General features: G+C 39.7%; 1 protein-coding gene across 6 annotated transcripts in view; it reads left to right on the top strand.

The window, feature by feature from the left end:
- Positions 1 to 22,126, top strand: part of fam135a (family with sequence similarity 135 member A) — a 193,127-nt gene that overhangs the window by 78,105 nt on the left and 92,896 nt on the right. For all 6 annotated transcript variants that reach the window (XM_080191972.1, XM_080191973.1, XM_080191971.1 and 3 more), the window contains 3 exons: positions 4,415 to 4,588; positions 11,890 to 12,016; positions 13,710 to 13,863. In XM_080191972.1, the coding sequence (XP_080048098.1) occupies positions 4,415 to 4,588; positions 11,890 to 12,016; positions 13,710 to 13,863 (455 nt within the window). The remainder of the gene's footprint in view (positions 1 to 4,414; positions 4,589 to 11,889; positions 12,017 to 13,709; positions 13,864 to 22,126) is intronic.

Raw genomic sequence — 22,126 nt, 5'->3', positions numbered from 1 at the left:
ACTGCATATCAAAAGGAGATGGGTTTGAATGTAATTATGACAAAACTCTCTCCATCCTAAAAATACTCAAGAAAAAGGCGGAGCAGGGGGGTCCAAATGAATTGGGCTGAAAACCAAGGAATTGCCTAGATAGGGAGGGAAACCTTTTTTGCTCATATTGGTAAACATAAAACAAAGACAATTAAAGAAGAGCTCAGCATCATGGAAAGATCGTAATTCGGTAGGTTGAGGGTGAGAATAGATAATCTGAGGTCAGAGGTGAGAAGGTCAGAAGATACATATGGTGAGAGGTGAATTTGGAAGGAGAGATGAGATCAAAAGAAAAATGAAAAGACAGAAGAGTGAGATTGAAAGCTGAAGATTATTGAAGTTTGACCTTGCCATTTGAAAAAAAAATACGTTTGTTGAAACAAAGGATGAAATGAAAAGGAGAAGCAGCATTTCTGTAATAGTGAGCTGATATAATCGAATGGTTGTAAAGAATATTGGGCATAGAAAGAGACCACGTGACCAAAACTGATGTGTGTCAGTGCTTATGTTTTATGCAAGCGTAAAGGCATAGATCAGATATATTCACATGGTGGAGGAAGTGGTTCTGATGAACCATCAAAAGAGGTGCATTAATTTTTATTGAGATTACAGTGATCATGGATGGACCTGAAATTGGAAGGGTGAAATTCCATGCAAAATGGGTCAGGTTTGCAGTTGGACACGCTTGAGTATATTTCATAGTTGAAAAGCATGCTGTGGAAAGTGCATCATGTAAGTTAATGTGATCCGCTCTGCAAAGCACAGCCCATGTTTTTGAGTTAAAAATGGTCAACAGCAAAACAGAATGGTCTGAAGACTCACCAAGCCTTAACACCATTTTGAGGGACCATCAACAGTTAAAGAGCGACCTTCATTTTCCCCTATTGTGAAATGTCAGCACATTTTTAGGATGAAAGTTTCATCTCTCACAAAGATGTCCCCCGTCCCCAACTGTTTTTACTGGATCACAGCAATTGGCATTTTTAGTCTGGCTGTATGGTTAGTAATAAGATGTCCTCACAAGCAGTACGTCTCTAAAGCTTCAAACATAGGAACCAGGAGCAGGAGTAGGCCATCTATCCCCTCAACATTCTCAAATGCTGACATTCAATAAAATCAAGGCTGATCTTTTCATGGACTCAGCTCCACTTACCTGCCCTACTCACCATAACCCTTAATTCCTTTACTGATCAAAAATCTGTCTATTTTGGCCTTAAAAACATTCAGTAATGTAGCCTCAACTACTTCACTGGGCAGGGAATTCCACAGGTTCCCAAACCTTTGTGTGAAGAAATTCCTCCTCAACTCAGTTCTAAACTTGCTCCCCCTTATTTTGAGGCTATGCCCCCTAGTTCTAGTTTCACCTGCCAGTGGAAGCAACCTTCCTGCTTCTATCTTATCTATTCCCTATTCATAATCTTAGGTTTTTATAAGATTCACTCTAATTTTTCTGAATTCCAATGAGTATAGTTCCACTGTACTCTGTCTCTCCTCAAAAGCCCAACCTCTCAACTCTGGAACAACCTAATGAATGTCCTTTGTACCCCCTCCAGTGCTAGTATATCCTTTCTCAAATAAGGAGACCAAAACTACACAATACTGCAGGTGTGGCCTCACCAGCAGCTTATACAGCTGCAACATAACCTTTCTGTTTCTAAACTCCATCCCTCTAATAATGAAGGACAAACTTCCATATGCCTCCTTAATTACCTGCTGCACCTGTAAACCAACATTTTTCAATTCATACACAAGGATAGCCAGGTCCCTCTGCACAGCAGCATGCTTCAATTTTTTACTATTTAAATAATAGTTCATTTTGCTGTTATTCCTACCAAAATGGATGATCTCTCATTTACCAACATTGTACTCCACTTGCCTGACCCTTGCCCATTCAAACTATTTATACCCCTTTGTAGGCTTTCAGTGTACTCGGCACACTTTGCTGTACCACTTAGCGTCATCTGTGAACTTAGACACACACTCGGTCCCTAACTCCAAGTCATCTATGCATAACATAGCTGGTACACTTCAAAATCTCACTGGACTTTTTTAATACCTTGTGCAGTCAGTTGTTTGACTGGGCTTTCTGGCCCTCTAAGTTGTAAGTGGGCCTCTCCAATAGTTTTTATTTGCACTAGCTGAGGAAAATGCAAGTGCTACCAGTGTGTAATTAAGGAAGTATCTTAGAAGGATAAGGGAGGTTCAAGAATGAACTGTGTTAGATTTTGAAAGTGAAATGGCAGAGTAGACAGTAAAGGAAGAAGGAAGGATCTCAGATTGGTGCCTGAAAGGGAAGGGAGCTGTGTGAGTGTACAGGTTCGGGTGATGGGGTACTGCACAGAGGTAGAAGTGACAGCAAGGTTTCAGTACACGTTGATGTCAGTGGATGTTCAGAACAGATAATCTATTTAAAGCTACAACTGGGAGTGATAAAGTTTATCATAAATCTTCAAGGCAAAAAAAATGTCACTTAGCAAAGTGAAGAGAAGGCACGTGAAAAATCTCAGGATGCTTGTCCATATCTGTTGTGTTTAATTGATATTTTACTTTTAGCTGATTGGTAATTATTTTACCCTGTGTTTTATTTTCCTAGTGTGACTTTCCCTACCTGCTTTCATTTGCCATGGTTATCTTAAGCGATGAACCAATTAGGTACATGGGTGACATTTTAGAAGTCTTATTGATAACACTTAATGACAGTTGTATGACACTTTGAGGTCTGACTGCCATTTCTCAAGTGAACGACTTTTATATCACCACTGTAACAGCCCAATATCACTGTCGGACATGTCCTTGTGGTGGTTTTGGGTACAATTGTGGCTGACAAAAGCTGGATTAGTGCAGAGACTTCATTTCAAAAACACCTCCACATCTAATTGTCCAGTTCATCTGGTTCTGGAAGGTTGAGGTCCACTAATAATACAGCTTTGTAAGAAGAGTGTAATTCACTATCAATTTCTGGCAGTAACCAATTTTTTAAAAGATGCTCATACTGTTTTGGAGCAAAACTGAAATGCCAGTTTGACCGAATTGCATGGATGAGAAATACACATAAGGTCACTGGTTTTCTGTACTGCTGTTACTAATTTCCAGCTTTAACCAGTCATTATTTAACTGAAAAAAACCTATAATATGGATGTGATAATCATCTAAGTGTTCTTGCCAATAACTTTCTTTACTTAACCATTTGAATATTGCAAAATCCAAGTGCAGAGGCATCTTCATTGAAAGGGAATTAAATGTGCATTTGAATGGTCATTTTCTGCTACTATACAAAAGTTGTTTCTTAGTGATTCTCTTCATCCAGAGGTTCTATTTACTTCTTGTCAGAAACTCAGCTACACTGTCCTATTCAACAATGGATGCGACACCTTGCCAACTGCAGACAGACAATTTTCTTACTTAACATAGCAGACCCGATGTTTGTATGGCCAAGTAGGTAGCACCTTGTTTGTCGCCAGCTTTTGTGTGTGGACTTTTCAGCAGGACTACCATTTATTTTGCCTTGCAATTCTTTAGTCCATCTGATACTTTCAAGACAGTGGTTGTATCAGCCTTTCTGGTGACCATGCATATTCTTTTTATGCACCTAGTGGAAAATGGAACCGTGTTATCACTTAAGCGTATCATATATTTCATATTGTTCTTTCTGTATTTGTTGATTTCTTTGATTCAATCTCTTTGGTTAACTACAATTACTGTGCACTTAGCATCTGCAAAATAATCCAAAGGACAAGAATCCTGCTGATTCTTGTAATACCTCTCTAAAACTGAACAAGGGACCCAGGAATTTGGTTTTTCTTGCATATTGCTGAGCAAATTCTTTAGTGTGACATAACTGAAAATACAGGATTTCATCCAGATATGAATGGAAACCTGAAATGCTTGCCCTCCACGCGTGGAAAAGCTCAGTGCTAAATTGAAGTAAGCATTCTCCTTTATTATAGATGGGGGGTGTATTTTTGAATGGAAAGTACCCTGTTCCCCAACCACAAAAAGTTTATTATTGATGTCACAAGTTGGCTTACATTAACACTGCAATTAAGTTACTATGAAAATCCCCAAATGGCCACACTCTGGCACCTGTTCAGGTACACTAAGGGAGAATTTAGTATGGCCAATGCACCTAACGAGCACGCCTTTCAGACTATGGGAGGAAACCCACACAGACATGAGGAAAACGTGCAGGCTCCACACAGACAGTGACCCAAGCTGGGAATCAAAACCAGATTCCTGGTGCTGTGAGGCAGCAGTGCTAATCACTATGTGCCACTATGCTGTCCCTTGCCAAAAAAGCCAGGTTTTCCTTTTTAATTTGTTTCTACGTTAAATCAGTAAATACCCGGTATTTATTAAAGTTGATTTAAAAAAAATTTCTTTCCAGATTTGATGACCCAAACTGTCTACAACTGATTAGTAGTCGAACATTGAAGTTGCACTTCAGTTTACATCGAGGACTTCATCACCATGTCAATGTTATGTTTGATTACTTCCATCTCTCTGTTGTATCAATTACTATTCACGCCTCCTTGGTTGCGCTTCACCAGCCTCTGATAAGGTGAGTCTTTCGAGATAACTTGCCGTTGAGGAAACAATACCCTATAGCTTCAATCGTACTGATCAAAATTATATTAACTGTTACATGATTGTATTAATTTATCAATGTATGATTCTAGATAATACCTCAAGCCATACAGCAAGTGAGGTTCTATAGAAACTTTGTGATCATTTCATTAATCATCAGAAAGCCAGTGGCTAACAAATTAGCATGTTGCTGGGTCTGAACATGCACAGTAGTTTTCAGTCATATGGAGAGGAATTAGTGTAAACCTAAAAACATGATGTGGATATGCCGGCGTTGGACTGGGATAAACACAGTAAAAAGTCTGACAACACCAGGTTTCAGTCCAACCGATTTATTAAAATAAATTTATTAAAATAAATCGGTTGGACTGAAACCAGGTGTTGTCAACCTAAAAACACCCAGCAGGAAGTTGTATGTTTCATATATCTAGATTTGGGATTTCTTTGCTGAGAACACATTTGGCAATGGAGCACTGGAATAGTAGTACTAGTAGAAGTCTTGGACTCTTGTCCCTCTCAGGCTCATGCATGTCTGCCTCCTATGTTTACAATTTTCCAGGGTTCAAATCTAAAAGGTGTATCTCAAAAGTGTCATATGCCTGTAAGACAAAAATTATAACTGTCTCAAAAAACATTGATCTTTCAAGTTAAGCGTACTGATTGACTCAAACGTGCCATCAGCTAAATGTGAATTTCAAAAAGCAGTTCCCATTCATTATATAACTATGAATGTTTTCTTTTGGACTTTAACAGAAATAAAAATGTTAGCAGGGAAAATTAGTGAAGAAATTATTTATGCAGATTGATTCATTTGAGCCAGATTACAAGTTGTTTTTTAAAAGCTCAAATAGTTTTGTGGTTGGGCTTATAACTGAACTGTTGAGGGGAAATTAATTGAAGGACAAAACTTTCTCAATTTTGGACTCAAATGTTGTCTCCAGCCACCACCATTGCAATTGTGACATTGGTTGCCCTGTCTGCCAGCAGCACAGAACATAATAGGTGTTTAAAATGTTTAATTGTGATGTTCCATAGAAAACCTCAGCATTAAAATGGACCTTAAAAAGACCTCTGTATTTTGCAGGAGCAACGTCCAGTCCTCGACTGAAGAACTTCTAAAGATATTTAGTTGTCCCTATTGTTCCTCCCTCACAGAAATAATTAGTTGTAATACACATAAGCAATTATGACACATTGAGACCATGAGTTATTTCCAATTGCCATGGGATCTTGATCAATTGGGCCAGTGGGCTGACGAATGGCAGATGAAGTTTAATTTAGACAAATGCAGGTGATGCATTTTGGTAGATTGAACCAGGGCAGGACTTACTCAGTTAATGGTAGGGCACTGGGGAGAGTTACAGAACAGAGATCTAGGGGTACATGTTCATAGCTCCTTGTGGAGTCACAGGTGGACAGAGTGGCGAAGAAGGCAATTGGCGTGCTTGGTTTCATCAGTCAGAACATTGAATACAGGAGTTGGGATGTTTTGTTGAAGTTGTACAAGACATTGGTACGGCTGCACTTGGAATACTGTGTGCAATTCTGGTCACCTTATTATAGAAAGGATCTTATTAAACTAGAAAGAGTGCAGAAATGATTTACTAGGAAGCTACCGGGACTTAATGGATTGAGTTATAAAGAGAGACTGAATAAAACAAAGAACAAAGAACAACCCAGCACGGGAAACAGGCCCTTCGGCCCAACGAGCCCGCGCCGCCGCATCGCCCTACACCTATTCTACCCTGCATGTCTACGAATGGGACCCTACTCAGTCAGATTCAGGGAAGAAATAGTGTCAATTTGGTGGAAACCAATTAGCCTAAGAGCACATCTTTGGGGTGTGGGAGGAAACCGGAGCGCCCGGAGGAAACCCACGCAGCTACAGGGAGAATGCGCAAACTCCCACAGACACAGGCCCAAATCCATGTATCTGCACAGCTAGCAGTGCTAGTCACTGAGCTGTTGTGGAGCCCGTCTATCGGTCCAGGATCAAGCACACACACCGACATGAAGTACTAGGCCACTCCTGGACTTCCAAGAGCAGCCCACGCACAACCTGCCGTGTGCATGCCTCTCGCTTGACACGAGGTGGACCTCCACCTGTGGAATAAAGACAAAACATATTAGTTATACAGCCTGCCCTTCCGGTGTCTCCCGAGGTTTACCCTATTTAATAGCCCCTACCATATCCCTCCATTCCCGTTTCACTCATATGCCTATCTAACTGCATCTTAAACGAGTCCAACGTGCCTGCCTCCACCACCCTACTCGGTAGCGCATTCCAGACCCCCACAACTCTCTGTGTAAAGAACCTTCCTCTTACCTCCAAATTATACCTCCCCCCCCTCACCCTTAATTGATGACCTCTTGTGTTCGTACCCAAATAGACTGGGACTTTTCTCTCTGGAGCGTAGGAGGCTGAGGGGTGACCTTATAGAGGTCTATAAAATAATGAGGGGCATAGACAAGGTAGATAGTCAACGTCTTTTCCCAAAGGGAGGGGAGTCTAAAACTAGAGGGCATAGGTTTACGGTGAGAGATGAGAGATACAAAAGTGTCCAGAGGGGCAATTTTTTCACACAGTGTGGTGAGTGTCTGGAACAAGCTGCCAGATGTAGTAGTAGAGGCGGGTACAATTTTATCTTTTAAAAAGCATTTAGATAGTTACATGGGTACGATGGGTATAGAGGGATATGGGCCAAATGCAGGCAATTGGGATTAGGTTAGGGGTTTAACAAAAAGAGCAGCGTGGACAAGTTGGGTTGAAGGGCCTGTTTCCAGAATCGTTATGATTCTATGACTGTATGATAGCTGCCTGAAGAGCAAACTCGTTGGTCCCATCCCCCCACTTGACCTTTGTAGGTCTGTGCATTAGCTCCTCCAAGTTCCCATCTACTTTCCTTTTGAAATCATTGATAATATCCACTTCCACTACCTTGTAGGTAACAAGTTTGAGGCCTTTCCCACTCACTGTGTAAAGTAAGCTTCTCCTCGTATTCCACCTGCATCGGATGCCTGACACCTTAAATCTGCCCCCTAAATCTTGCAAATCCAGGAACCTTTTAAATTAGTTGAATGTTTCAGCCTTAACCACCAATTTAGATGGTGAATTCCAAATGCCCACCACCCACTGGTTGAAAATGTTTTTCCTCTGTCCCCTCTAATCCTTCTACCAATCACCTTAAATCCATGCCCCCTGGCAATTGACCCGCTGGACAGGGGAAATATGTCTTTCCTGTCTACCCTATCTATGCCCCTTATAATTTTATACACTTCCCATAAGCTTAGCTAATCAGTATCTCGCAATATGTCCTGCCATCTTCAAAGATCTGTGCACCTAGGTCTCTCTCTGTCCCTGCGCAGTCGTTGGAACTGTTATAACCATAGAAAAGTTACAGTGCAGAACGAGGCCATCCAGCCCACCGTGTCTGCCTTAACCTCTCTATCCCTTGCAAAGTTATTAATCATGGCTCAGTGATAGCATTGCCTCACTCAGGAATTTAGGAGCTCAAACCCTAACCTGAAGAGAGACATTTTTATTGGTTTGATGTTTAACCACTTAATCATTGGGTATGTTCAAATTCTGTTCTGTGGCACATATAGGATGGATTAATCCTGCCTGGCTGCCCATGTTCTATTTGTTACATTTCATCTGTCGCTGGATTCATCTATCGAATTTCCATCAGTCAACAGTTAATTGTAGTGCTAAACCATATTAAGGGGGAAATTTTGCACTAATATTATGAGAGAATGGAAATTCAAAGAAAATATCACCAAATTAGAAAGGAATATGTGGAAATTAATATATTTTGTTACGTTGCCTGAAGATTGAAAGAATGAAACTAATATCTATGAACAAAGTAATGCTTCCAGTATGAAGAGAAAACATGCATTAATAAAAATGCTTATGTAGCTTTACAAATTAATTTTCTTTTCAAGTGTCCCTTAAATTCAGTGTCCATCTCATTTGTTCTTTGGAAATGATTGTGGATAACTTTGGTGATGCAGCATTTATTGCTTACCTCTTGTTGCACAGAGAAGTTGGTTATGGGCCTTCTCATAGAATCTTAGGATGAATGGTCTTTTCACTGCCATGCTTGTTCTGGGCCTTTGAAAGAACTATGAGTTAGTTCCACTCCCTTGCTCTTTTCCCATTGCCAGCATTTTTTTCCTCTTCACGTTTGAAAGTTACTATTCAACCTGCTTCTGCCATTCTTTAAAGTAGTGCGTTCCAGATCATTATAACTCTTAATTATATTATAAAATCATTCTCTTTTCTCTCTGATTCTTTTGCCTAATATTTCCCTCAACTGGCATTCCCATAATGGTGCTATGTAGGAATTTCTGGGATATTGATCCAACGATGTACATATCTACCAGGAGCTGAAATAAGAAATACAGGAACTTTGAAATGGTGATCATACAATAGTTTCACAGTTTACAGTACTGGAATAGCAACCAGAAGGTTCATACCTTACCATGGCAATTAGTGAAACTGAATTCTCTAGGTCTGGTAATTTAAGGATTGGAATCAAAAAATAGCCATGAGGGTTTCAGGATTATTGGAGGGAAAAAAAATAAACTTGTGATCCTTTGCTTCATCTGGCAGATAATGACTCCAGCACCGTGCCATATACTTGACTCTTAATATTCTCAGAAGTGACCAAGCAAACTATTCAATTATACAATATTTTTCCAAAGTATTAGAGCACTTGTTTATTTGTGCATTGTGTGGTTCACTATAATGTACACTTACTAATCCTGTTTTGCCTGATTGCACAAAAGGAAAAGCTGTTCTATTTTGTTTGTATTAAGTGATGTAAGAACTTAAGTAGGAGAAGGCAAAGTGGCAGGGAGCCTGCTTCACTGTTTCAGTAAGATCATGGTTGGTCTTCTATCTCAGTGCCACTTCCCTCCCTTGATCCCATTAATATCTTAAAAATCTGTCTGTCTTAAATATACCCAAAGACTCAGGACCCACATCTTCCTGGGGCAAATAATTCCAAAGATTCATAACCCTTTAGGAACATCGAAGCAGGAAAAGGCCATTCAGCCCATTGAACAGCCCTGCCATTCAGTGCATTTATGGCTGATCATGCATTTCAGTGCCCATTTCCCACACAATCTACATATTAATATCATTGCTAGTTAGAAATCTGTGAATCTCTATTTTAAACATACTCAATGACTGAGCTTTTGCAGCTCTCTGCGTTAGAGAATTCAAAGATTCACAACCCTCTAAGTAAAATTCTCCTTATCTTGGTTCCAAGTGGCTTCTCCCTTATTTTGAAATTATGTTCCCTGGTTCTAGACTCCCCAAATAGAGAAACATTTTATCTTGTCTATACCTTTAAGTATTTTGTAGTTTCAACGTAATCACCTCTCGTTCTTTGAAACTTTAGAGAAAATGGGGTCAGTCCCCCATTGTTATTTATAGGACAGTCCTGCCATTTCAGAAACAAATCTGGTGAACCCCTGTTGCACTCCCTTTATGGCATTAATATCCTCCCTGAGGTAAAGGGATCAAAACTGCACACAGTACTCTATTTACAGCAAAATAGATAATTTAAAGGCCCAAAAGAGGTAAATGGGTATGATCTAATTGCCTAAGATAAAAGCATATTGATGTAGATGCTGCAATCTGAAACAAAATAGAAAATGCTGGAAGATCTTAACAGGTCTAACAGCGTCCGTGCAGAAAGAACAGGACTAATATTTCGAGTCTAGATGACTCTTTGTCAGTGCTGAAGAACAACTGGAAATAGGATGAGATTGATGCTGTTGTGGGAGGGGGGAGTTGGAGTAGTAGAAGCTGGATCTAGGGCTAACAATAGGTGGAGGTAAAGGAGAGATTGACAAAAATGTCAGACAAAAAGACAAAGGGAATGTAAATGGTGATGATCATGGCTAAGAAGGGTGCTCATAATGGGGCAAGAGATCATAATGTATTCATGGCAGAACAATGGGAAGCAGTGTGTCAAGGTCAACCTGAACAGGTCACAGATGGCACTCGTGGTGGGAGGGGAGGCAGTGGTAAGGGAAAAAAGATGGAAAGCGGGATTAAAAAAGGGGAGATTGAAAAATGAATCAATGGAAGAAATAACAAAATATATAAACAATTAAAAAGAAATAAAATTCATGGAAACAGAGTGAAGGTGGAGGAGTGTGTTCACAGTCTGAAGTTGATTAACTCAATGTTAAGTCCAGAAGGCTCCTCCAGTTTGCATTAGGTTTTACTAGAATATTGCAACAGGACAAGGACAAACGTGTGGACAGGAGATCAGGGTGATGTGTTGAAATGGCAAGCGACAAGAAGGTCTGGATTATGCTTGTGGATGGACTGAGAGTCACCCAGTTTGCATTTAGCGCCTCCACTATAGACTGCATTGGGAGCAGCGAATGCAATAGAGCAGATTAAAGGAAGTGCACGTGAAGTGCTGCCTCACCTGAAATGCCTGTTTAGGCCCTTGGATGGGGTGCAGGGAGGATGTAAAGGTCAATTAGATGTGTGACTCCCTGTCAGTTGAAAGTGTACGGGTAACTTTCTCCTTTCCCAATGTCCTGAAATGCTGTATCTCAGACTCCAGCTTTACTAATGTTTCCTGAGTTGCATTTAAGCATTGAAGTTAATATTAAGATCCTCTAATTAATTTGTTTTATTTTATTCCTCTGCTGTGATTAATTAAACATTAAATTATAAATTTTACACTCCGTTATAAAATAAATTCTAGTTCCGCCAATCCTCAACATTATCTTTCAGATTTTTTTCAGATTCTTCCCACATCATAAAATGGTCTTTTCTCGCAGCTCCCTCTTTGCACTTCATGGTATTCCTCACAACCACTTGTCCAGAAGCATTTTTTATCTGCAGTCTGAATCCTGTATCTATTCTGCATCATTATAGCTTGTGTCTCCTCTGTCTTTGTTCTAAAGGTCATAGATAACATTAATTTATCCAGTTTCATTCAGAGCGCAGTATAAAACTGGGTATAATTTGGCGCCTAACTAACATGCTGAATTAGAAACCGCAAGGATAGCTAGTACGAGAAATTGAAATATCAAGTATTAAAACTAAAGGTGTATTGAACCCCTATAGAGTGAGCCCTGCAGTGGACCTAACTTCAACAGAGCTGTTCTGGGAATGTTTGATTTTGGCATTGATTCCAGCACTAAAAATAAAATCTATTGTTTCATATTAACTTCTCTTTTGCACCTTGTGATTGGTATTTGGATCTTATGCTGATATCGAATTTGGTTTTGTTTCCTATTTAGCTTTCCTCGACCAATGAAGAACACTTGGCTAAACAGGAATGCCCCAGCTCAGAGCAAGGATTCTGGCATTCCTTCCCTTGAGAGTGTGGTTTTTGGCAGTAGCTATACAAAACAGCTGTCACCTGATGTAAGACAACATAATCCAGTTAATTTGTGACTGCTCTAGGTGAACAGAATTTTTTATAGCAGTGCTTTGGTGAAGTATTTCCAGCAATCTAGGTTTGGCCACTATTTAACCATCAATTAGTCATGTTTTTAAAAGCAGAAAATGGGAATGCTGCAATTCTGAAATACAGTTAGGAAACTTAGCAATACTTGTAGAGCGATACAAAGTTGCTGTTTCATATCTGATATTTCATAAGAACTGGAAATGTTTATAATGTAATAAGGTTTGAGCAAGGGGTGAGTGGGACGAAGACATTAAGAAGGTCTTTGATAAGGTGAAAGACAGGAGAGATTAATTGAAGACCAGTAAGCCAGTAAGTTTTCCAAAGCTAAAGGGGTAAGCAATAAAAGATGTGCCAGAACAGCTGTACTACTGTGGACAATCAAAATAAGAGAAAAAACTGAAACATTCAAAGAAAAGGAAACAAAATGGGGAACAGAGTTGGCGGTCCCAAATTGTTCATCTCTCTGAGGCCAGAATGTTGTAAAGTGTCTAATTGAAAGGTGAGATGCTTTTTCTTAAGTTTACATTGAGCTGCATTTCAACAGTGCAGTTGGTCAAGGTCCATGTTCGGGGCTACGCTTACGGACTGAATGGAGATGTTCTGTAAAGCATTGTCCCGTCTGTGACCAAGTCACTCCAATGTGGAGGAGACCACGTTGTGAGCAATGAATTTGATTTGATTTATTACTGTCACATGTATTGGAAAATAGTGAAAAATACTGTTTCTTGCGCGCTATACAGACAAAACATACCAGTCATAGAGAAGGAAAGAAGAGGGTACAAAATGTAGAGTTACAGTCATAGCTAGGTATGGAATAAAAATTGAAAGAAATACACACAATACTCTGCTTCACCTGGAAGGAGCACTTGGGGCCTTGGATGTAAAGGAGGTAAACAGGCAGGTGTTACATCTCCTAAGTTTGCATGGGAAGGGGAATGTTTCTAACTGGTTGTACAAAAATAGAAGATGATGGAATAACAGTTAGACCACGTAATTCATCATCTGTGGAGGGAATAACGGAAGTTAAGAACAGGAATAGGACCATGAGTTAGCATGGAGGATATAAGGGACCATGAGTTGAATGGGGAAGAATGGATAGTATCGACATGGCATCAGGAGTGCAAGAAGGGGGGCTGGGTGAGCAAAGGTGAGGGCCAGAGGGCCTGCTAGTTTTAATATAACTGGAGCAAAGTCCCAGAGAACTGAGGCAGGCCCTCACACTTGGCCATCACTATGGCTTACGCTCTGCTTTCAGGGTTGGCGAACCCGCTTCCATCCCCACATGACGCCTTGAAGTGAAGATCACAACATCTGGGGGCCTTTCTACCAAGATGGGCCTGGTAAGCCAGGAAATTTGAAAGTTAGAATTCCCAGGAACCTGCAGGAATAAGAAAAAGAAAGGAATAGAGAAAATATATTTGTGGATGTTAGCTAACACCCAAGGTGAGAAATTGTGAAGATAGAAGTATTTCATTGCAGGGTTTCAACTTCAATGTTTTACATGGAATTTATGGTGGGAGTCAACTAGTGCATTCAGTTCACATTGTTAACTATTTTGCAATCTGGGATCTAGATCTTGTGTTCTTTATATCCTGCTTGCACAATTTAAGCATGCAGAATTAATTTCCACCAAACTTGTTTTGATTTCAGGGCAGCAGTTATTTGGTGCCAGAAAGCTGCATGCAACATGCTTACAATTTCCATCACAATCTCTGTTCAAACTTGCTGCTGGCTTACAAAGGCCTTTTCAACTACTTCACCATGGTTACAAAAGAGTTACCTACATCTCGCAGGATGGAACTAGGTAAGTTGTTATAGATTCATTTAAAGGCAGTTTTTTCTTTCTGACTTATGAACTTCGCCAAAACATTAAACTAGCTATCAGATTATCAAAATATTAAAAATCTTGTGCCCAGGCATATTTTTCCTTTGCAAACACCTATTCACAATTATAATCAAAATTGGTGTGCCCTAGTTCACTGGAAGGCTACACTTAGTCTTGATTTCCTGGAGAAAGTTTTGGTTTGTTATCAGCTAAAAGAAAATTCAACCACACTAGGAGAGAGTCAGTTTCAAACTTGAGGTGCTCGGATAGTTATTTAATTATTGAATGTTTTGTGTCCAATTAATCTAACTTAGAATTTAGATGTTTTACTCTCTTGGAGAAAAGTTGTTTTATTACCTTACTGATTCAGATAATGTGAATTAAATATTCCACAGTTCTATTTGTTTATTCACAATTCATTTCATAGAATATACTTTCAGTATCTGCTGGCTCCTTGAAAGTGTTCAGGCCTATTCAACTCTTTCCTCGCAACCCTGCCAATGATTCCACTTGGAGTTTTAACCAATTCCCTTTTCAAAATTATTATTGAGTTTACTTCAAATAGCAACAGTCATACTATTTATATTTGAAAAAGTTCTTAAGCTAGTTAAAACACGAAGCCACATCAGAAGATGTTGGGACAAATAATCAAGCAGTTGGTTAGGAGTAGGTTTTTAAGGAAAGCCTTCAAGAAGAGAGAAAGGTGGAGAGGCTTTGAGAGCGAATTCCAGAGCCTAGAACCCAGTTAACATAGAAACATAGAAAATGGGAGCAGAAGTCAGCCATTTGGCCTTTTAAGCGTGCTCTACCATTCAATGAGAGCATGCTTGCTTCTCAGTGCCATACTCCTGTGCTTTCCTCATACTCATTAACACCTTCAAAGCCTAGAAATCTATTTATCTCCTCTTTAAATATATTCAGTGATTTGGCCTCCACAGCCTTTCGTTGCAGAGAATTCTACAGGATTTCACCTCATTTCAGCCGTAAATGGCCTACCTTGTATCCTGAGACTGTGATTCCCTTGTTCTTGAGCCATCACCCCCCACCCAGCAGAGGAAACAGCATTCCTGCATCCAATCTGTCCAAATCTGTCAGAATTTTATAGATTTCAATGAGATCTCCTCTCATTTTAAGTCTTGTGAATACAGGCCTAGTTGACCCAATATTTCCTCGTACAATAATCCTGCCATCCCAGGAATCAGTCTGGTACACATGCATGCATTGTCTTTATAAGTATATTGTTTATTACATAAGGAGACCAAAACTGCACACACCACTCCATGTGTGGTCTCACCAAGGCCTTGTACAGCTCCGGTAAGTCGTCCTGTACTCAAATCTTCTTATAATGAAGGTCAGTGTACCATCTGCCACCTTGACTGCTTGCTTACCTACATGCCTGCTTCCTGTGACTGGTGTACAAGGATACTCAGGTCCCTTTGTATGTCAACATTTCGCAATCAATCACCATTTAAATGATACTCTGTCATTCTGTTTCTCTGTCCAAAGTGGATAACTTCACATATATTCATGTTATACATCAATCATGTTTTCCCCACTCATTCAACTTGTCTAAATCACTTTGAAGCCTCTTAACATCCTCCTCACCACTCTTATTCCCACCAAGTTTTGTCATCAGCAAATGTGGAAATTGATTCCCTCATCCAAATCGTTGATGAGTATTGTGAATAGCTAAGGCCCAAGCACTGAACCCTGTGAGATCCCACTAGTCACCGTCCACCACATCAAAAAAGACTAATTTAATCCTACTCCCTGTTTCCTATCTGCTAACCAATTTTTAATCCCATGTAATATATTACCCCTAATCCCACGTGCTTTAATTTTGCACATTGACCTCTATTGTGGGACTTTATAAAAAGCTTTCTGAAAATCATAGACGTTGGAGTAGGAGAAGGTGGTGATGCCCAGAAACCCAGAATTGGAAAATTGCGGAAGTCTCTGAAGGTTGTAGGACTGGAGGATGTTACAGATGTGGCGGGGGGGGATGAATTTTCCCGTTCCATTCACAATGGGAATCATAGTGGGCAAGGGCTGGGCCATGGAAACTTGCGTTGACCTTGAGCATGCCTGGAAAGTTCTGCCTGGGGAGAGGTAAGACCGTGACGGGAATTTTATAAATGAGGCCTAGCAGGCCATGATCCTTGGGTGATGGCCGAACAGGCAATGGTTTTCATGTGCTCAAATTTATAGAGGATGGACGATGGTTGAACAGCTGGAAGAGTGTTGGAATAGTTAAACCTAGAGATACCAAAGATAAGTGTTTCAGGAGCAGATCAGTTGAAAGGGGTGGAGGTGAATGATATTATGGAGGAAAATGTAGGTGTTCCTGTTGATTAGGATAACAGGCACAAGATTTTAATCCTGCCACAGTGAAGGAATGACGATTGAGTTCAAAGTAGGGTGGCATGTGACTTGCAAGTGGTGACATTTCCAAGCATTGGCTGCCCTTGTTCTAGGTGGCAGAGGTCACAAGTTTGTAAAGTATTGTTGAAGAAACCTTAATGAATTGCTGCAGAGCATCTTGTATATGGTACACTTCAGGATTGTGGCAATAATGCTCTGGTAGTTAAGTGACAAAAGTTCTTCATTTTTTTAATTCATTAATGGTTTTTGGGCATTGCTGACGAGGTTGACATTTAATTTGCATCTCTCATGCCCTTGAGAAGGTGCATTCTTGAACTATTCAGTGTAGGAACAGTATTACAGTTTCAAGTGAGGGTGGTTTAGAGGGGAACTTACTCCCTTTGGTGGTGTTGTCACGCATCTATTGAGCATATCTTTCAAGATGGCAGAGTTTACAGCTTGGGAAGGTGTCGCTGAAGGGGCCTTGGTGAGTTGCTGAAGTATATCTTGTAGATGGTACATGCTGCTGCAACTGTGCATTGGTGGTGTAGTGGTAGAAGGTGGTGACGTAGGAGTTGCCACTCAAGTGTGCAGCTTTGTTCTGGATGGTATTGAGCCTGTGTTGTTTGGGACTCTTATTGGAATTGCATTCATCTAGAGGGGGGAGTATTCTATCACACCTCTGACTCATACTTCAGATTGTGAACAGGCTTTGTGGAGTCGAGATGAATTACTAGCTGCAGCATTCCCAACCTCTGACCTGTTCTTGTAGCCATAGTATTTATATGGCTTGTTCAATTTAGTTTCTAATCAATGGTAACTCCTAAGATCTTGATAGTGAGGGATTCAGTGATGGTATTGTCATTGAATATCAAGGGAAGATGGTAGATTCTCTTTTGTTGGAGATATTAATTCTTTGGTGACACAAATGTTACTTCCCACTTACCAGCCTAAACTCACTTTGTCACATTTCTGAATTTTGTATCCCTCGTGCAAGCTTAAGTGCATATCCAAATCCAGTCAGTCATTTCTCAAAAAGAGCAATGGTCTCATACTGATCTCTGCAGAATAACAAGGCATACTTACTTCAGAATGACTGTTTGCTGTTACTCTGACTTCAGTCCCTTGTCCGATTTCATATTGAATCAGCCACTGCCCTTAATTCCATGTACTACAATATTACGAACAGCCTGTTATAAAGTGCTTTATCAGGACCACATATAGAATATCAACCCCAATACCACCTTCAACTCTCCTCCTTGCTCTGTCAATTAACATGATCAAGTTGCCAAAAGTGGAAGTTTTTTTTTCAGGCACGAAATGTGCACATTGACACAGCTTTTTGTGTTATAAGGGATGGAACGATCATCTTGGTGCCTTCTGAGAAATTGTTCCTTTGGTTGATATCAAGTCATTCTTTATCTGATTCTTCAACATTTAGCACAAAACTCCAATCCATTTCTCAAATAATGGGGGGGAGGTAACGTAGAAACATAAGATTTAGGAGCTGGAGTCGGCCAACCCTTTCAGCCTGTTCTTCCCTGCCATTCAGTAAGATCATGGCTAATCTGGTTGTTGTCTCAAGCCCACTTTGCTGTCTGCTCCCCATAACCCTTGACTCCTTTGTCTATCCAAAATCTGTTTAACTGTGCCTAAATAAATTCAATGACCCACCCACTGCTCTCTGGGCAAGAGGAGCTCGGGTGGATTTGGATTTAAATTGAATGAAAGCGTAAGTATCCTTGGCCTTGCTGTGTTTTGTCACTTGGTGTAAAGTTGAGGAAGTGAAATGGGAAATTTAAGTCTTTCCAGATGTCCCCTTATGCAAACATGTATTTGGTGCTTGGAAAAATTAATCTTTCATTGACTGTATTTATACATGAGAAGATATTTATTTACTTTGCCCCTTCAGTTTTATACCTGGTAACAAAACACTGCATTACCCTTGGATTATTTTTTCCTCCAGTGAGTAAATAGATTTTGAAATCCCTTTCAGCATATTCAAATGTTGGAGAATTGTGTTCTTATTTTCATGATTTATTTTTAAAGAAACATTTGTTGGAATTTGTTGTCTTTACAGAGATTGTATGAAAAATTGCTTGCTCTTTTTAGCTTTGTTCAATTATTGAATATCAAAAAAAAGTTTTCCATATTTTAATTTATATTTTTCCACCTAATCTAAATTATAAATAGATTTAAATGATTGCGTTTATCCCTTGAACAACAGCAATAGCATTGCCGTGGTGACCTTATTCAACTTCAAATTTGAATTTTATCCTTCTCAATGCCGCATGTGAATTGCATTTAATAGTTTCAGAACTGAGGCTGCCTGTTCCTTTTAATTGAGATCGTTAATGGAATCCAGGTAGCAATAGATCATTTCAGATCATCTATTGCAACAAAATTTAAATCCAGTCACCAAAGAGACAGGGTAAAATCCCATTCTGTCCTGACAGATCTGTAAATTTTATTTTCGTGCATCCATTATTTCCCTCTGTGGCACAATTTTGAGATTTCACTACTGGATTTAATCTACGTTTTTAAAAATAGCTAAGATCCATGCCACAAATTCAAGTTGCTAAATGCTGCAAAAATCTGTTTTGTCATAGGGGTGAAGGTTTCTGTTCGAACAATGTTTGTGCATCCAATTTCATTTGTAAAATTGTTTCTAATTTGAGTGCTATGGAAGCTAAAGAAGCAGTGAAAATTTAAATTTGCTGCAATGGTATCAGCAGTTTGAAGAATGATTAATGTTGTTCGTCCACACCTATTCTAAATGGAACACGGTCTTGCGTATAAAACAAGATTAAACATGTTGGAAACCTAATATGTAGGAATCTCCAAGGAAGCTTGGTTCTGATTGTCACTGGAAGCTCTTCTATTGAGGTTACATATTAGAATATGGGAGAATGCTGGTGTCCAACAGTTACATGGGGAGGGGTGCGTATTTCAAAACTTTGCTCACTTACAGAGCCAATGAAAGATAAAGCTTCACACAACATTAAACATGAATTTCCAAATAAAACAGGAATGAAAAGAAACGACTTGCTGAGCAAAAACAATCAACGTATAATAAATAAATATGAACATTAGAGTGTAGTAGGATGAGTGTGTGTTTTCCCTCGCTTCAAAGTGCATGTGGGTGAGACACTCCCTGACACTGGGAGTGATGCTGATTTATAGACATATGCAGCCCCCCTCTTCCCTCCCCTCGGCGCATGTTTTCTCGCCCTCCTGGCGTGTGCTCTCTCTCTCTCTCTCTCTCTCCCTCTCCCCTCTCCTGCCCGGCGCTCGGTCTCCCTCCCCTCTCCCGGCTGTCTCTCTCTTTCACTCCCCCCACCTGGCACCTGCTGTCTGTCCCTCCCCCTGCCCGGTGCACGCTCTCTTTCTCTCTCCCTCTTGCCCCGGCATGTGCCCCTCCGTACACACACCCCACACCTCTGGCGTGTGTCCCCCCACTCCCCAGCATGTTCTCTCTCGCTTCCCTTGCCCCCCACACTCCCACCCCCACCCCGGTATGTGCTCTCTTTCTGTCTCCCTCCAGCTCCAGCGGCATGCTCTCCTCCTCCTCCCTGGCACGTGTGCGCGCTGTCCCTATCCCACCAATCCCGGCGCGTGCTCTCTCTCCATCCCACATGCGTGTCTGCTCTCAAATATTTCAGTACAAAATTGGATGGATTAAAAAAGATTTTTTTGTTCAAGTGACCCAAATCAAACACAAACATAATGGATCTCCTGTGCTGCAAACCCCTAATGTTGTATTTGAGAGTAGGGTCTTTGGAAAATCTTTTGTACATTTGAGTAATTGTTCAAGAGGTGAATTATATATAGAAAATAATTAGCTTTGTGGGCTAAATTGCCATAGGAACAAACAGCTGGATAGCAACTTCTATGAAAACTGAAATTGTGTTAAATTCAATAATAAAGTTCTGCCACTAGTCTGGCAAACACTAGTAGACACTGTTTCTAGTGTCGGCAAAGAATGTCCAAGAAATGGCAGCATCAAATCTTTGCACTACTGTTAATTTGGGAATTTAAAATCAAGATATCAAATTATCATGCTTTTCTCCCATTGCTGCTGCAGCCTTGCCCTTCATTCTAAATTTCTTGATATTTGTTAATGATTGAACTATGTGGCTTCAATGCAAATAGCACCCTAATCTAAATCGAGCAAGCAATACTTTGATATTCAAAATTCATTTTAACTTCATCTGTTTCATAAAGCATTTTATATTTAATATGTTCCTTTTATCTGTTTGCCATTTTTTGTTGTATATTCTTTTATGATAGAACAGCTGCTAAGCCATTTTATAACTAACTGATTTACAGCTTTTGGTCATCACTTCTGTGCACAGCAAAAGAAACAAATGCCATCTCATTTTGCACTAACTCCATGCACCATTCTTGAACTATTTTAAATTATTTATGTCAGTGCTTTTGAAAAAATTGGCACACTTTTTTTTAAAATGCGGATTTTTAATATCAATAATGAATTACAGCATAGATCCAATATGAGCTGGTTTGAAAGTAGAATTGCAACATAGAATACATTAAAAAGAATACTTGCAATTAAAAGCAATTCAGTCCTTCTTACTCCGTTTGTTTTTGTATCCCAAGCACCCCCCCCCCCCCCCCCCCTCACACATCACAAATGTTTGTATTATCTTATTGAGAATCCTGGATGGAGAAACATAGTGCAGATTTTAGAGAAAAATAATGCTGTATGTAATTGTTATTGTGGCAGGCATTTTGCCATAGAGTTTCTCTGGGTACGCAATATATTTTTGCAGTTTTTTAAGCTGTATTCATTAAGGAGACAAATTATTGCTTCCAGAATAATATTTGCTGTTTCCAACAATTTTCTAGATACCTACAGTTAACTTTGTGCTTTCTCAGGTTCCAGATGCCTTGGTGCAGAATAACCATGAGAAATGATTACATGGTCTTGGTTAATTTTCATAATATAAAGTGTAATCTGTTGCTTGTACGAATGAAATAATTACTTTGTTGTATAGTAGTTTACAAGTTTGCAACATCTCAAAATACATCATCATGACTGACTTTGGGGTAGAGGAAAGAAGAAATAATTCATGTTTATACAGCACCTTTCAAATGCTCAGGTGCTTCACTGCCAGTTGGTTATAATAGAAGCATAGTGAGTCTTGTAATGTAGACAAATGTGTAATTGAATTCACTTGGCCCCAGTGACTAAGTAAGCTTAGTGACTAAAAGTGTTTGTGCAGCTGGGTTGGCCTGGACACTGCTACAGCTCTTCTGCTTACTTAAAATAAAATAAGCATAGGATCTGAGAGTTCGCATCTTGCACAAATGATAGCATCCCCAAAATTCCTTTAGCTTGGGGTGGAATGTGTCTTCTAACTCGGGTGGGAAAACTCCAGGAAAATGAGTGAGAAAGGATCAGCAACATAGAGACTGTTGTTTGGATAAACTGTGTGATTAAAATATATTTCATTATAAAATTAGTTGAAAACATAATCTTTTAGTTTATTATTAGTAGTCACTAATTTAAGCTCTGAAGTTTTATCAATTTGATAGAATCATCAGCTGATGTGGATAGTATGTTTTCATTCAGAACTTTCAGTACAATATCCTGTAACCATGGTTCAAGGTAAGAAATAATGACATATGATAAAGCCATGAATTATGTTCTGTGGAGGGCATTTGAGGAACTGGATTCTGAATTAATAAGCAGAAGCTCAAGGTAAAAATCTCTGGATTATTACCTGAACCACCCAGTTTGCAAATTGGCGTAATGTTAAGCAGATCAGAGAATGACATTAGTGGCTCAAAGACTGATGTGGGAAGAAGTTTTAGTTCTTCAGATGCTGGCATTGATACTGAGGAAAGAAGGAACTATTTC

Source organism: Carcharhinus amblyrhynchos, chromosome 7, assembly GCF_965287045.1.
Source record: "Carcharhinus amblyrhynchos chromosome 7, sCarAmb.v2.hapA, whole genome shotgun sequence".
NCBI lineage: Eukaryota > Metazoa > Chordata > Chondrichthyes > Carcharhiniformes > Carcharhinidae > Carcharhinus > Carcharhinus amblyrhynchos.
This window is presented reverse-complemented; position numbering and strand designations above follow the sequence as displayed.